Source organism: Bufo bufo, chromosome 6 (genome assembly GCF_905171765.1).
Source record: "Bufo bufo chromosome 6, aBufBuf1.1, whole genome shotgun sequence".
Taxonomy (NCBI): domain Eukaryota; kingdom Metazoa; phylum Chordata; class Amphibia; order Anura; family Bufonidae; genus Bufo; species Bufo bufo.
In genome coordinates this window covers 434,675,793-434,691,583 of record NC_053394.1, presented here as the reverse complement: position 1 = coordinate 434,691,583, position 15,791 = coordinate 434,675,793, and the positions used below count along the sequence as shown (strand labels likewise).

At 48.4% G+C, this 15,791-nt stretch overlaps 1 protein-coding gene across 1 annotated transcript in view; it reads left to right on the top strand.

Annotated features, from left to right (window-relative positions):
* The window catches only part of LOC121003062 (ABC-type organic anion transporter ABCA8-like), a 242,076-nt gene that overhangs the window by 121,403 nt on the left and 104,882 nt on the right, over positions 1–15,791 (top strand). The window contains exons 20-21 of the mRNA XM_040434618.1: positions 265–431; positions 4,311–4,438. Coding sequence (XP_040290552.1) covers positions 265–431; positions 4,311–4,438 — 295 coding nt within the window. The remainder of the gene's footprint in view (positions 1–264; positions 432–4,310; positions 4,439–15,791) is intronic.

The window sequence follows — 15,791 nt, the reverse complement described above, 5'->3', positions numbered from 1 at the left end:
GTACTGCCTCTCATCTCCACTGAAGTGAATGTAGCAGAGCTGCAATACCGCACACAACCTGTGGACAGGGGTGGCGCTGTTTTAGTTGGTGTCTTTTCAATATCTGGGTAGTCCGATGAATTGAGTGCCAGTTTGCAGTCACCTCGCTTTTCCCGGATACAATGGAATAAAATATTTAACAGCCTGAAGACCGGGGCCGTCGATCGACGCTGTGATTTTAGAGGCAATGGGCGTTCCCCTGATTAACCTTCTCTTGTCTTTCAGATTGCTTCTTCTGGTCCTGTTCATATTACCCCTGATCACCACCACCATCCTGGTTTACTCCATGCATACGATTCACAACTGGAAACTCGCCCCCAACCTTTACTTCCGGGGCGAGGGTCACCGGGCGCACAAGTATTACACCCGACTGCTGCTCAGTAACAACACAGGTGGGAAGCGTTCACACGCCGCAGATTATTTCCAGATGTGCCGCGAGATCCGCCCGTGTTACATGTCCGTTCTGACGGTTTGCTTTTCATGGCCCTTCATTGGAGCTGCGTACGGAGGAGTTCACTGAAAGAAAAAAACGGATCCTGTAAAAAATGTATCGTGAGCCTCGGTTCTGCATACCTGCCATCCATCTGAGAGCTGTTATCTGGAACGGCTCAAACAGATGCCGAATGTGCCTAACCAATGCTCGGGATCCGTTTTTTTTTACAGGATCCATTTTTGGGCTCATACACACATCTGTTACCAGCCGCTCCGCATTTTATGGAATTGGAATGGCTGGGCCATAACAGAACAGTCCTATCCTTGTCCGTAACGTGGACTATAAGGCCCCTTTCACATGGGTGTTGCGGATTGGGGCCCGGATGCGTTCAGGGGGCGTTCAGGGAAAATAGTGCGATTTTGACACTAAAACAAGTCAGTTTTCACTGCGATTGCGTTCCATGTTTGCGTTTTTTCCACGCGGGTGCAAAACATTGTAATGCGTTTTGCACGTGCGTGAGAAAAATCTGCATGTTTGGTACCCAGATCCGAACCCGGACTTCTTCACAAAAGTTCGGGTTTGGGTTCGGTGTTGTGTAGATTTTATTTTCCCTTATAACATGGTTATAAGGGAAAATAATAGCATTCTGAATACAGAATGCATAGTACAATAGCGCTGGAGGGGTTAAAAAATAAATAAAATGATATAACTCACCTTAATCCACTTGTTCGCAGAGCCGGCATCTCTTCTGTCTTCTTCTTTGAAGAATAGGACCTTTGATGATGTCACTGTGCTCATCACATGGTCCATCACATGATATTTTCCCATGCTGATGGATCATGTGACGGACCATATGATGTGCGCAGTGACGTCAAAGGTCCTTTTCCTGTGCACAGCAAATAAGACAGAAGAGATGCCGGCTGCGCGATCAAGTGGATTAAGGTGAGTTATACACTGCGTGCAGAATTATTAGGCAAATGAGTATTTTGACCACATCATCCTCTTTATGCATGTTGTCTTACTCCAAGCTGTATAGGCTCGAAAGCCTACTACCAATTAAGCATATTAGGTGATGTGCATCTCTGTAATGAGAAGGGGTGTGGTCTAATGACATCAACACCCTATATTAGGTGTGCATAATTATTAGGCAACTTCCTTTCCTTTGGCAAAATGGGTCAAAAGAAGGACTTGACAGGCTCAGAAAAGTCAAAAATAGTGAGATATCTTGCAGAGGGATGCAGCACTCTTAAAATTGCAAAGCTTCTGAAGCGTGATCATCGAACAATCAAGCGTTTCATTCAAAATAATCAACAGGGTCGCAAGAAGCGTGTGGAAAAACCAAGGCGCAAAATAGCTGCCCATGAACTGAGAAAAGTCAAGCGTGCAGCTGCCAAGATGCCACTTGCCACCAGTTTGGCCATATTTCAGAGCTGCAACATCACTGGAGTGCCCAAAAGCACAAGGTGTGCAATACTCAGAGACATGGCCAAGGTAAGAAAGGCTGAAAGACGACCACCACTGAACAAAACACACAAGCTGAAACGTCAAGACTGGGCCAAGAAATATCTCAAGACTGATTTTTCTAAGGTTTTATGGACTGATGAAATGAGAGTGAGTCTTGATGGGCCAGATGGATGGGCCCGTGGCTGGATTGGTAAAGGGCAGAGAGCTCCAGTCCGACTCAGACGCCAGCAAGGTGGAGGTGGAGTACTGGTTTGGGCTGGTATCATCAAAGATGAGCTTGTGGGGCCTTTTCGGGTTGAGGATGGAGTCAAGCTCAACTCCCAGTCCTACTGCCAGTTTCTGGAAGACACCTTCTTCAAGCAGTGGTACAGGAAGAAGTCTGCATCCTTCAAGAAAAACATGATTTTCATGCAGGACAATGCTCCATCACACGCGTCCAAGTACTCCACAGCGTGGCTGGCAAGAAAGGGTATAAAAGAAGAAAATCTAATGACATGGCCTCCTTGTTCACCTGATCTGAACCCCATTGAGAACCTGTGGTCCATCATCAAATGTGAGATTTACAAGGAGGGAAAACAGTACACCTCTCTGAACAGTGTCTGGGAGGCTGTGGTTGCTGCTGCACGCAATGCTGATGGTGAACAGATCAAAACACTGACAGAATCCATGGATGGCAGGCTTTTGAGTGTCCTTGCAAAGAAAGGTGGCTATATTGGTCACTGATTTGTTTTTGTTTTGTTTTTGAATGTCAGAAATGTATATTTGTGAATGTTGAGATGTTATATTGGTTTCACTGGTAAAAATAAATAATTGAAATGGGTATATATTTGTTTTTTGTTAAGTTGCCTAATAATTATGCACAGTAATAGTTACCTGCACACACAGATATCCCCCTAAAATAGCTAAAACTAAAAACAAACTAAAAACTACTTCCAAAAATATTCAGCTTGATATTAATGAGTTTTTTGGGTTCATTGAGAACATGGTTGTTGTTCAATAATAAAATTAATCCTCAAAAATACAACTTGCCTAATAATTCTGCACTCCCTGTATAATTTTTTATTTTATTTTTTAACCCCTCCAGCCCTATTGTACTATGTATTCTGTATTCAGAATGCTATTATTTTCCCTTATAACCATGTTATAAGGGAAAATAATAATGATCGGGTCTCCATCCTGATCGTCTCCTAGCAACCGTGCGTGAAAATCACACCGCATCCGCACTTGCTTGCGATTTTCACGCAGCCCCATTCACTTCTACGGGGCCTGTGTTGCGTGAAAAAAACCGCAGAATATAGAACATGCTGCGATTTCCACGCAACGCACAAGTGATGCATAAAAATCACCGCTCGTGTGCACAGCCCCATAGAAATGAATGGGTCTGGATTCAGTGCGGGTGCAATGCGTTCAAGTCACTCATTGCACCCACGTGGAAAACTCGCTCGTGTGAAAGGAGCAAAGGACATGTTTTCTTTTTTTGCGGGATGGACATACGGACACGGAATGCAGTCATGTTTTTTTTTTTTTTTGCTGCCCCGTGGAAGGGAAGAGCTTCAAAAAAACTGTGAACGGCCAAAAATGCATTTATGTAAATGAGCCCTTTTTTTTATTTTTCTGTTCTTCTGATGGATCACTGATGTGAAGTCCGCCTTAGGGCTTGTTCACACGACCGTTGGTGTCCCGTGCTGTGTACCGCAAATTGCGGTCCGCAATGCACGGGCACCCTCCGTGGGGCAGGCGCATGGGGATCGCAGAACCATTCACTTAAATGGGTCCGTGATCCCTCCGTTCCGCAAAAAGATAGAGCCTGTTCTCTCTTTTTTGCGGTGCGGAGGCACGGAACCCCAGAAAGCACTCCGTAGTGCTTCCGTAGTGTTCCGTTCCACACCGTTCCGCATCTCCGGATTTGCGGACCCATTGAAATGAATGTGTCCGAATCCGTGATGCGGAATGACAACTGAACGGTGCCCGTGTATTGCGGATCCGCTAATGCAGTCTGCAATACGGGAACGGGACACCAATGGTCGTGTGAACGAGCCCTTCGGTCTCATGCACGCGGCCGTCGCTCGGCTGTGCCCTTATTGTGATCTGCAATATACAGGCACCGGCCGTTTGTGCTGCACATCAGGGATGTGGACCCATTCATGCGGTTTCTCTCCGTGCCTCCGCACCGCAAAAAATAAGAACGTGTTCTATTTTTTTGCGGTGCGGACAGATCGCAAACCCATTAAAGTTGAACGGGTCTGGATCCGTCTGCGGCAGCCAGGTAGATGGTGTCCATGCATTGGTGACCACAAATTGCATGGAACGGCCGAGCAACGGCTGTGTGCATGAGGCCTTACAGACCTAAAAACTCTTGTGTTACCTGTGACAGGTTCCCCCATCAAAGACTTTGTCAACGGCATAAAGGCGCAGGGCGTTTCGGTGGAGGTCGTCGATGGTCCATACAATATGAACATTACAGGATACAACGGCGCGATCGAGGTGTCGCTGCAGGACGAGGTACAGCACATCATAGCTCAGCATCCAGGGCCAGACCAAACTTCCAAAGACATAAAAAAAAATAATATGTGTAGGCAACGTAGTTGCCGTATTTGTGGGAGGGGAGGCTCCCGCTCTTACTATTTAAGGCACCTCCGTGCCCTCCCCCCCTGGCGGCTTCCTCCACGATTCCCGGCTCGACAGCGTGTGCGTCACTTCCGGATCACGTGGAGAATCGCGTCCGACGGCCGCCGTCCTGCGTACAGCATCGCTCATCTCCCCACCTGCAGCAGCGCTCATCTCCGCACCTTCAGCCGCTCCCGTCCGGCAGGCATCCCGGCACAGGTAACGGGCGCATGCCCCTGGCCTCCCGCCCCACGTTCAGGCGGCGGACGGTTCGGCAGCCGCACCACTCCTCGCCGGGCAGCCATGTTACCGGGCGCATGCAGCCGACAGCTTCCTCCTAGCGGCGGTACCACTTATCTAGTACACTTCCCGGACCGCCGGAGTATGCTGTCGGCTTCACTATCGCCGTCTTCACTCGCCCACCACGCACTTCCCAGACTACAGCCTCAGGCGTCGATCCCGTGATAGCTCCCAGCGTGCTGCCGGATTTCATACCCCCTGAGTTATAGTACCCACGCAGTCACAGGGTACCCGGTCCCTTCCACCACGCGTGCACAGTCGGGGGTCAGACATCATGTACACGTGGCGCGTACTGCACCATATCGCCACATTCCGTATCTCATCTGTTCGGCACACCGCAGCTTCTGTGTCGCCACCCGTACCGTTCTTGATACCGCAGTCCGGACAGTATGCAATTCAAAGCATGCTCACGCTGGGCACACGTCGTTATTCAGCTGCTGGTTCCGCGCACCCCGCGCTGGAGCAGCGTACGGGCGCACATACTTGTCTAGACGTCCGATTACGGGCATTCAGTAGTCAGTACTGTCTATATGATTGATGCATTTTATCCCATAATAGGTGTCATCTCAGGCTTCAAGGGCTCGTACGGTCAGAGTATCAAACTCCTACAAACCCTGGTGCAGGTAGATTTCAGTAACATAGTTAGGTCAGGCTTAATTTTTCAAAGCTGACCTGGTGCTCTGTTTCGTTCACAGTCAAGTAGTCACATACTTCGTCCATCAGGATCCGGTAAAGGGAATTTATTTGGTTTTCTCTCCCCCCTTTCTCTCTCCTCTCTTCTTCGCTCTCTTCTCACCAGGGGTACCACTCCTCACCAGGGGTTCATGTACAGCCATTAATTAAAAAAAAAAAAAAAGATATAAGGGGGGTTTCTCCCCACGTCCTCAGACTCACACGCAGTCCCGGCACGTTCAGCCTCGGCAGGTCTGTCACGTCCTCAGACTTACACGCAGTCCCGGCACGTTCAGCCTCGGCAGGTCTGTCACGTCCTCAGACTCACACGCAGTCCCGCCACGTTCAGCCTCGGCAGGTCTGTCACGTCCTCAGACTCAGTTGATAGTCACGGCATATCTCAGCTGGCCCACTTCTGACACGTGCTCAGACTCTCACGCCAATTCCGTCACGTTTCAGCATTTGCCAGTTCTGTCACGTCTTCAGACTCAACGTAAGATCTGTCACGTCCTCAGGCAAATCGTCAAGTCTGTCACGTCTTCAGACTCGGTCAAGTCCTGTCACGTCTTCAGGCACACGCGTCAAGTCTGTCACGTCCTCAGACTCAGTCTAAGTCCTGACACGACTTCAGGCATACGCAACTCCGTCACGTCTTCAGAGACGACGCAAGTCCTGTCACGGCTACAGGCGCCAGTTTAGTCGCAGCTTGGTAAGGCTTACCGTTCGAGCGTACAGGTCTCCTGTCTCACACGCATCCACTATAACCCACTCACACGCAGTTGTGGGCCCCCACGGACATCAGCAGTCATGGCTGTACATGCCCCGTTCCGGGGTACACAAGGTGGCAGGGGGTGTCAGGGTACACGAGTGTGGCGCGTTATTTTCCTCAGGCACAGCTTGCACGGTTAGTCTTTCTTCCCTAACTAGTTCAACAGGGTGCATGGTACAGGCAATCGTCACGTTTAGCTAGCCTTCGTGTCATGCATTTCATGTATTCTAGATGGAGCTGCCACACAACCAAGTTCCGACTGCATCTGCGTCATCCCAAGCCAGCGGGGACGTACAGTCAGAAAGAGGCATGACCCCCTCCCTAAGGTCTTGGACCATATCCAGGATAACTACGGAACTGTTACGCAGAGGAATTCCCTTCCCTGCATCTGCTAGGAAGGCCGAACTTTTTCGTTTGCTACAGTCCGAACCAGGCTCCAGTCAAGAGTTGCTTATGCCCAACACCATACAGACTTCCATCACCCAGTTACATGCGGCAATTGATAACATGGCGTCCTCCATGTCCGGCTTCCAAACCAGACTAGAGGAAATTCAAAACAGGGCTTCCACCTCCAGCGCTGGCGCCCCAATACTCACGTCTCCATCAGTCCCCTCCACGTCTGCGGCGACCCCCCCCCCCCCACTTCCCTAATGTCGCACCATCGCATTTCATTCCGGCCAACGTTAGGCAGGATATTCTAGATGGTAAGGATGTCAATTTAGCCTGTCTGCTTATCGCTACACACGAGGTACCCGATAATAAGACCATCGCCTGCGGGGAGGTGTCTGTCATCCTCAAGTCACGGGACATCAGGCTAAACCGCAATCTCAGTATTACTGAGTTTGTGCTGGCGTTTAGCCTATACCGGGACGTCATCTGTTCCGTGTCGCCCAGTCGCCGTGAAGAATTTGACCTATACCTCTACAAAGTAGTAGACCTAGGCCACAAATACGTGGGCACGGCCTTTTACGAGTATCACAGGTCTTTTTCTGCAAGGGCAGCAGCCTTGCTCACACAGTTCCAGCACACCGTCGACTGGGCAGTGACGGACACCGAGCTTTTTTGCCGCCATTTTGCTGGCTTGAGAGCCCCCGCTTGTTCCACCTGCAGTTCACACTCCCACACCGCAGAGTGGTGCGCCTCCAGCAATCCTCCGTCAGGCAGCTCCCAGACTAGGCAGGCACCCGATAGCGTCATGCCCAAATCCGCCACAGGGGTCGATAAATTAGGCAGGCCCATCAAGTACCTAGGCAAATCGCAAATTTGCAACAACTTCAATCACACAGGGTGCTTCTACAGCCAATGCCGGTTGCTGCATTTATGCACCAACTGTTTCAGGGCCCACCCCAAGACAGCGTGCCCTCAGAAAAGCCTTCACCCGGCATGACTAGGCAGGATGCATGTTGACACGCTAGCCACATTCCTGGCTGATCATCCAGACCAACAGTGGGTGAGGTTCCTCCAAAACGGTTTCACCGTAGGTTTCCACACAGGCCAGATATCCCTACCACAGACCACGTACGAATGTAGGAATTTGCTGTCTGCCGTCAGGAACCCCGAGGCAGTCAGTGGCCTCATTCAAGCAGAGGTGGCAAAGGGCTACCTGATAGGTCCTATGCGCCAGCCCCCTTTCGATTGCTGGAGAATTAGTCCGATAGGCATGGTTGTTGGCAAATTCTCCAATAAAAAACGCCTGATTTATGACCTGTCAGCTCCACATTCTTCTGACGTGCCTAGCCTCAATGCTCTCATTCCCTCCGAGGAGTTCGGCATGAAATATGCGTCCATAGACGAGGCAATTCAGGTCATACTGTCTTTGGGGCAGCACACGTGGCTGTCAAAGGCAGATATCACAGACGCTTTTAAACTGCTGCCCATTCATCCCCAACTATGGCAGTGGCATGGCGTCAGGTGGGACGGGCTGTATTATTTCGCTAACTGTCTCACTTTCGGCTCAAAATCAAGCCCTTGGCTGTTCGATCAGTTTGCCAGCAGTCTACACTGTATCCTGGAGCACACCTTCAGTGCCCATCACGTCATCCACTATCTAGACGACTTTCTGCTGATCGAACCATCCGCCACGGCCTCCATGTGATCTAGGAGTTTTGACCGAAGTGTTCAGCAAACTCGGTGTTCCAGTAGCAAATCATAAGCTCGAGGGCCCACACACCAGTTTGACCTTTTTAGGTATCCAACTAGACACCGTTATGTTGCAAGCTAGTTTGCCTCCGGACAAACTACATAGAATCAGAGATAAAATCCACAAGTTAGCTTGCGCAGGCATTTGTTCCAGAGTGGAGCTCCAGAGCCTGCTCGGCATGCTCAATTATGCCATGAGGATCATCCCGCAGGGCAGGACTTTCATCTCCAGACTCCTTAGCCTTCTTCCATCAGCCACCGACCAAGATAGCCAGGTGAGGCTAGATCAACAAGCTCTGGCCGATCTAGTGATGTGGGACCGGTTCCTTTCCAACTGGAATGGTATTTCATTGTTTATTCCCTCAGTGACCAGCCACTCCCCCGTCCTCCACGCCGATGCTTCATCAGCTCTGGGCTTCGCCGCCATTTACGGCAACCACTGGGTGGCCAGCGCTTGGCCACCCGAGGTTGCTTCCATACCTGGGTTTTCCCAGTCATCCTCGTTGTTCGAGATCTACCCCATTGTCGCTGCACCACAGGCGTGGGGAGCTCACTGGCGCAAGAGCACAGTGCTGATTCTGACCGATAATGAAGGTCTGGCAGCACTGATCAATAAGGGTAGGTCAGACTCCAGTGAAATCATGGCCTTCATGAGACAGTTTATCTGGTTGGCTCTACAGCACCAGTTTTATTTTAAATGTGCACATATTCCTGGCAAGGTAAACGTGGCAGCAGATGCTCTATTTAGAGGTAAACTGCAATTTTTCTTTCAGATTTCACCAGAGGCGGACCCCGTACCAACCCCTACACCATCGCACAACCTGTTAGTCATGCCTTGAACACGCACCTGGCCACAGCCAGGCTCCTCATGCAGAGGTCTTTGTCCGAGAACACGGCTAGGATGTACAAGACGGCGTGGTCCCATTTTTCTAGATTCCAGCTTAAGTGTCCACAGCTGGGCATGGATGATATCACATATTTACTCGCATTTATAGCTTTTTGCCACTCAGACCTCAAACTAGCACACGGCACGATCGAGTCATACTTAGCCGGTATACAACACTACTGGCACATCTCCTACCCAGATAGACCCTCGCTATTCTCCGCTCACCCTGTTAAAACGATCCTCAAGGGCATTCAGAATTCAGCAGCCGTTAGCACAATTTCCAGGAGACCCTTATCTGGGGACATGTTTAAATCCTTAGCGGCCATCCTAGATACCAACCCGTTCGGAGTTAGGACTAGCGCCTTAGTTAAGACCGCCCTGTATCTATGCTTCTACGGCTTCCTACGACCCGGGGAATTTACGTGCCCCGTTTCCCGTCATACTTTCATACAGAAACAACATTTACAACACTCAGGCTCCCGCTATGTGCTCACACTTTATCATACCAAGACGACCAGACCCGGCGAGACCACCAAGGTTAAGTATTTTCCCACAGGCAATGTATGGTGCCCGGTCGCAGCGTTTAATGAATGGTTGGTGCTGATCAAACCCGACGCACCTCACTCCCTGTTGTTGGCTTACGACTCCGGCCCACTCTCTATACAGACCTTCCTTAGGTTCATCCGCGCCTTATTGCCAGGAGTAGGTGTGGATCCATTGAGCATCACCGGCCATTCATTCAGGATAGGCGCGGCATCAGCCGCCTCTAAAAACAATGTACCGGGGCACATTATAAAGAGGTTAGGGCGTTGGAAGTCATTGTGCTACACTCGCTACATCCCCAACCCTAAACGCGAGATGTCTTTAGCTTTCCGAAATTTGTTACTGTAATATGTGTCAATACAGTATTTTGTTCACATTACTGTGTCGTGTATTTTTGGCCCCTTTAGGCTACCCTTTACAGCAGTTCCGCCACTACTCTACTGCTACGCTTAGGCCACGGCTGTTCTGATAGTCGATCCGAGCACAAGTGTAGGCAACGTAGTTGCCGTATTTGTGGGAGGGGAGGCTCCCACTCTTACTATTTAAGGCACCTCCGTGCCCTCCCCCCCTGGCGGCTTCCTCCACGATTCCCGGCTCGACAGCGTGTGCCCCTCCCACCCTACCCCTTTTTTCATCCTTCCCATAGGGTGGCCCCCTTTAGGCTACCCTTTACAGCAGTTCCGCCACTACTCTACTGCTACGTTTAGGCCACGGCTGTTCTGATAGTCGATCCGAGCACAAATAAGGAATATAAAATACAGTCCTGATCAAAAGTTTAAGACCACTTGAAAAATGGCAAAAAATCTTATTTTACATTGCTGGATCTTAACAAGGTTCCAAGTAGAGCTTCAACATGCAACAAGAAGAAATGGGAGTGAGACAAAACATTTTTTGAGCATTAAATTAATTGAAAATAACGAATAAACTGAAACAGGCTGTTTTTCAGCTGATCAAAAGTTTAGGACCACATGTCTTTAAAAGGCCAAATCTGTGAAAAGATGTGGATTCGTTGTCATTTTCTGTCAGGTAGTCACACGTTGTGATGGCAAAGGCAAAAAAACTCTCCCTTTTTGAACGTGGTCGGGTTGTTAAACTGCATAAGCAGGGTCTCTCACAGCGCGCCATCGCTGCTGAGGTGGGACGCAGTAAGACAGTCATTTGGAATTTCTTAAATGATCCTGAGGGTTATGGAACAAAAAAGTCAAGTGGAAGACCCAAAAAAATGTCCTCAGCACTGAGCCAGAGGATCCAACTGGCTGTCCGTCAAGACACTGGACGATCCTCGACCCAAATTAAGGCCCTTACTGGTGCTGACTGCAGCCCCATAACCATCAGACGGCACCTGAGACTGAAGGGCTTCAAAAACAAAAAACGTCTTCAAAGACCTCGTCTCCTTGAACGCCACAGAACTGCTCGTTTGGACTTTGCAAGAGAGCACCAAACATGGGACATTCAAAGGTGGAAGAAAGTTTTATTATCTGATGAGAAAAATGTCACCTTGATGGTCCTGATGGTTTCCAACGTTACTGGCATGACAAGCAGATCCCACCTGAGATGTTTTCTACGCCTCACAGTGGAGGGGGCGCCATAATGGTCTGGGGGGCTTCTTCCTTCAGTGGAACCATGGAGCTTCAGGAAGTGCAGGGGCGTCAAACGGCCGCTGGCTATGTCCAGATGCTGCAGAGAGCATTCCTCATGACTGAGGGCCCTCGTCTGTGTGGTAACGACTGGGTTTTTCAACAGGACAAGTCTACAGTACACAATGCCCGCAGGACAAGGGACTTCTTCCAGGAGAATAACATCACTCTTTTGGCCCATCCTGCGTGTTCCCCTGATCTAAATCCAATTGAGAACCTTTGGGGATGGATGGCAAGGGAAGTTTACAAAAATTGACAACAGTTCCAGACAGTAGATGGCCTTCGTGCGGCCGTCTTCACCACTTGGAGAAATGTTCCCACTCCCCTCATGGAAACGCTTGCATCAAGCATGCCGAAACAATAACGGCGGAGCTACTCATTACTAAGCTCATGTTTGGAAGTTGGATTTCTGTTTTGGGGGGGTTTCGTTTTTTTTGGAGGTGTGGTCCTAAACTTTTGATCAGCGGAAAAACAGCCTGTTTCAGTTTATTTGTTGTTTTCATTAAATTGAATGCTCAAAAAATGTTTTGTCTCCCTCCCATTTCTTCTTGTTGCATGTTGAAGCTCTGCTTGGAACCTTGTTAAGATCCAGCCATGCTAAATAGGATTTTTTTGCCATTTTTCAAGTGGTCTTAAACTTTTGATCAGGGCTGTATAAGGAAAAAAATTTAGACCTACAGAAACCGCCAAAATAATATGTGAAGCACATATAGGATGTAACCTGCCAGAACGCAACGAAAAATTTGAGATGCAACAACGTCCAGAACCTCTGATAGAACATCGAAAATATCTAGAAACAATCTGCAAACTGAAGAAACGCAAAACGGTACAATCAAGAAAAGTAAAAGATGCCCTTGGGAAACTATTTAGAGCCTTAAGAAAAAAAATATACATACAGTATTTCATTTTTATTTGAACAAATAATGCACACAAGGAAACAACTCAGCTCATTGGATGTTCTGCAGTCCGCGAATTGCAGATCTGCAAAACATGGACACTGGCCGTGTGCATTCCGCATTTTTCGGAACATCCGGCCCCTAATAGAGCAGTCCGAACCCTGCCCGTAATGCACACAGAACAGCCATGCGGACATACAGACACAGAAATCACACAGAGCCATTTCCGGGGACCACTGGCACACATGCGCAGCAGCTCCCATTCCAGCCATCTCGTATCTGCGCTGCAGCGGGGGCCGTAACCCCTGGAAACAAGCCGCGTATAATGTGATGGAAAAATGAATGCAGCCAGCACAGGAGGTAATATGGAGAATCACAATACATTAGGAAGTGCCTCTTATTACCTGTGTCTACATGATCAATGACATTTGCTGAAGTCGGAGAACCCCTTTAAGTACAAGGCTGCTTCCATCGACTTCAACAGCAGCAGCGGTGTAGTAAGCGGGTTCCCTCCGGTGCAGCGTAGTTCTGGTGCCATCTTCCAGCGATGGAGCTACACTGAACAGCTGATCAGCAGGGGTGCGGATGTCAGACCCCGCTAATTGGCTAGTGATGGCCTATCCTGAGGACTAGAAAAACACGGACGCTTCCTTCCTATATTTTTATATATTTTTTTTACTCTTATTAAAGATTCTGATCTTTATTGAACACACATATTACGATCGGTATCACTAGTGTCCGGGATCGCAGTAGCACTAGTGCAGGGCTTATTCTACAGCATGATAAAAAGCCAGATTGTTGTAACCATGACAACCAGAATAATAACCTGAATGTCTCATGAGTTCTAATTACAAAAAGACCCAGAAACCCCCCCCCCCCCCCCGTTAGGCCGGGTTCACATCACTGTTCTGATCCATCAGAAAAAACGTATATTGAGCTTCAGTTATGCTCAGTCAGCATCAGTTTGTTCTTAAAATCACGAATCCGTCTTTTTTTCAGCGTCCGTTATGAGGCTGTTCACATCTCATTTTTGCCGTACGTCAGGTGTATACGTTTAGACACACAGTAAAAACACGTATAAAAAAGTATGCAATTTAGTGGTTATCGATCCTTCTTTTTGAATGTATATGTTTAATACATTTGTGTCCGTTTTTTTAACAAAACAGATACATTTTTGTGAAACTTATTTGAATGCATCATCTGAAAAAAAACTTATACGTTTAACGGACGGAAATGTATTGTCTCACGCTTCCATCCGCGCCCATTATGCTACGTTACGAAGTCCTGCAAAGAAAAAAGTGCAGAGACGTAAACGGTGACAAACTGAGCCAAAAGTACACACTTTTAAACTGTTTGTGCTCGGATCGGCTATCAGAAGGTACCTAACCTGACTCACCCTAGCTACGCTTAGCAGTAGAGTTATGCCACAACTGCCAGAGTAGGGCCGCCTAAAGGGGGCAACCCTAATATGAATGATTGTAAGATGGTGTGGGTGGGAAAATCGCCGAGCCGACGTCAGCCTGAGGACGCAGGTGAGTTTAAATAGGGCCGTCAATCAGCCTCCCCTCCCGTAAATCCAGCAAATGAATTTGCTTCACACTTGTGCTCGGATCGGCTATCAGAAAGTACCTAACCTATCTCACCCTAGCTACGCTTAGCAGTAGAGTTATGCCACAACTGCCGGAGTAGGGCCGCCTAAAGGGGCCATAAATAAACAGACCCTAGATTCGGAAAAATATTTATATAAACATACCGTTACATCACCAACATCTGAAACGTGAGAGACCTTTCACGATGAGGGTCTGGAATGTATCGTACATAGCAGGATGATTTCCATCTACCTCTCAATAACATGCACCGGGACGTTGTTTCTAGAGGCAGCTGATGCTGCTCCAATTCTGAAGGAGTGGCCCATGATCGACATAGGATCGACCTTCATATTCCCTAACAGTAGTCGGATACTAAGGGGTGCAGCATTAAAGGCTAACAACGATGAGTCCGCTGAATCAGCCCTGACGTACTCCAACCATTCACGAAGAACCATGACTGGACACCAACTGTTCCCGGTGGGAAAATACTTCACCTCTACCAGTTCCCCAGGCGGAGCTGTTTTTGAAGAACTCAAAGTTAAGACATGACAAGTGTTGCGCCACAGAAGTTGTCCTTTACGTAAGAACGCTTTAGATGAAACGGAACGTTTAAACTCGCTAGGCCTGAGGAAACCATAAAAACTCAAATACATGGCCGTTTTAATCAACAGGCTAGTGCCATGGCCGAAGGGCTTGTTCTGCAACAAGTCACACAGAGATCTAAACATCCGCCCTGATAACGGCTGCCGAGTAAGATGGCTTTTAGCTGTAACCTTCTGAATGCCTTTCAACAAGGCTTTGATGGGATGTGCTGAAAACAGAGACGGCTGATGGGGGGGTCGGACATAGCAGTGATGCTGTATGCCAGCAAGATATAATTTGATGGTGCTATGTGCTAACTTGAGGAGAGTGTCAAAAAGCAATAAATACCATCAAGTAGGCTATGTGCCCCGTGCCACCAGGTGAGTAAGTTTCCTTAAACTTGTTGAACAACCCCCAAGCAGTCTTTTATACTATAAGCGTGTTGCTGGACAACGACTTAGCCACAAGGGTCCTAGCTGCAGCGAGGTGTAATGCTAGTCCATCACCAGTTGACTGTGATGAGGAGTTGGCGTCGGCAAGGAGTCTGCCCCTGGGAATACCTGGAAAAAGAGCTGAAGGTTAAGCTGGGACAGAGAATCTGCTGCTACATTCTTTTCAGCACTAATATGTGTACAAATAAAATAAAACCCATGCTGTAGTGCCAGTCAAACAAACCTTCTAACGAACGACATTATCTCTATGGAACCTGATCTGCCCTTCATAAGAATGTCTTGAGTAACAGCATTATCTGTCAAAAACAAGACTGTATGGTTTCTCCAATGCCTACCCCAGACCTGCGCTGACCCCACTATGGGGTAGATCTCAAACAAAGGGGATGACTGACCGAACCCAGGAATGTTCACTACCTCAGGTGGCCAAGGACTTGACAACCAGTGTCTTCCCCATATGGCATCGAACCCTACCGATGAAGCTGCATCTGTATATACCAAGGGGGATTGATTTGACACTGCAGGAACAAACAAAGTAATACCATTCCACTGTGTCGAAAAAATGGTGTCCCAGTAAATCGGCCATCGCTTGTTGATCTAAATGGATTGAACTGTCTTGATCTGGGGCTGATGGAAGCAGCTTCAGAAGCCTAGAAATAAACGTCCTCCCTTGAGGAATAATCCGCACAGCAAAATTCAACATACCCAGAAGGGACTGGAGGTTCGGCCTCGTGGTGACCCTAACATGTGCTAACCTGTGTACCACCTCTCTGATTCTGCACAATT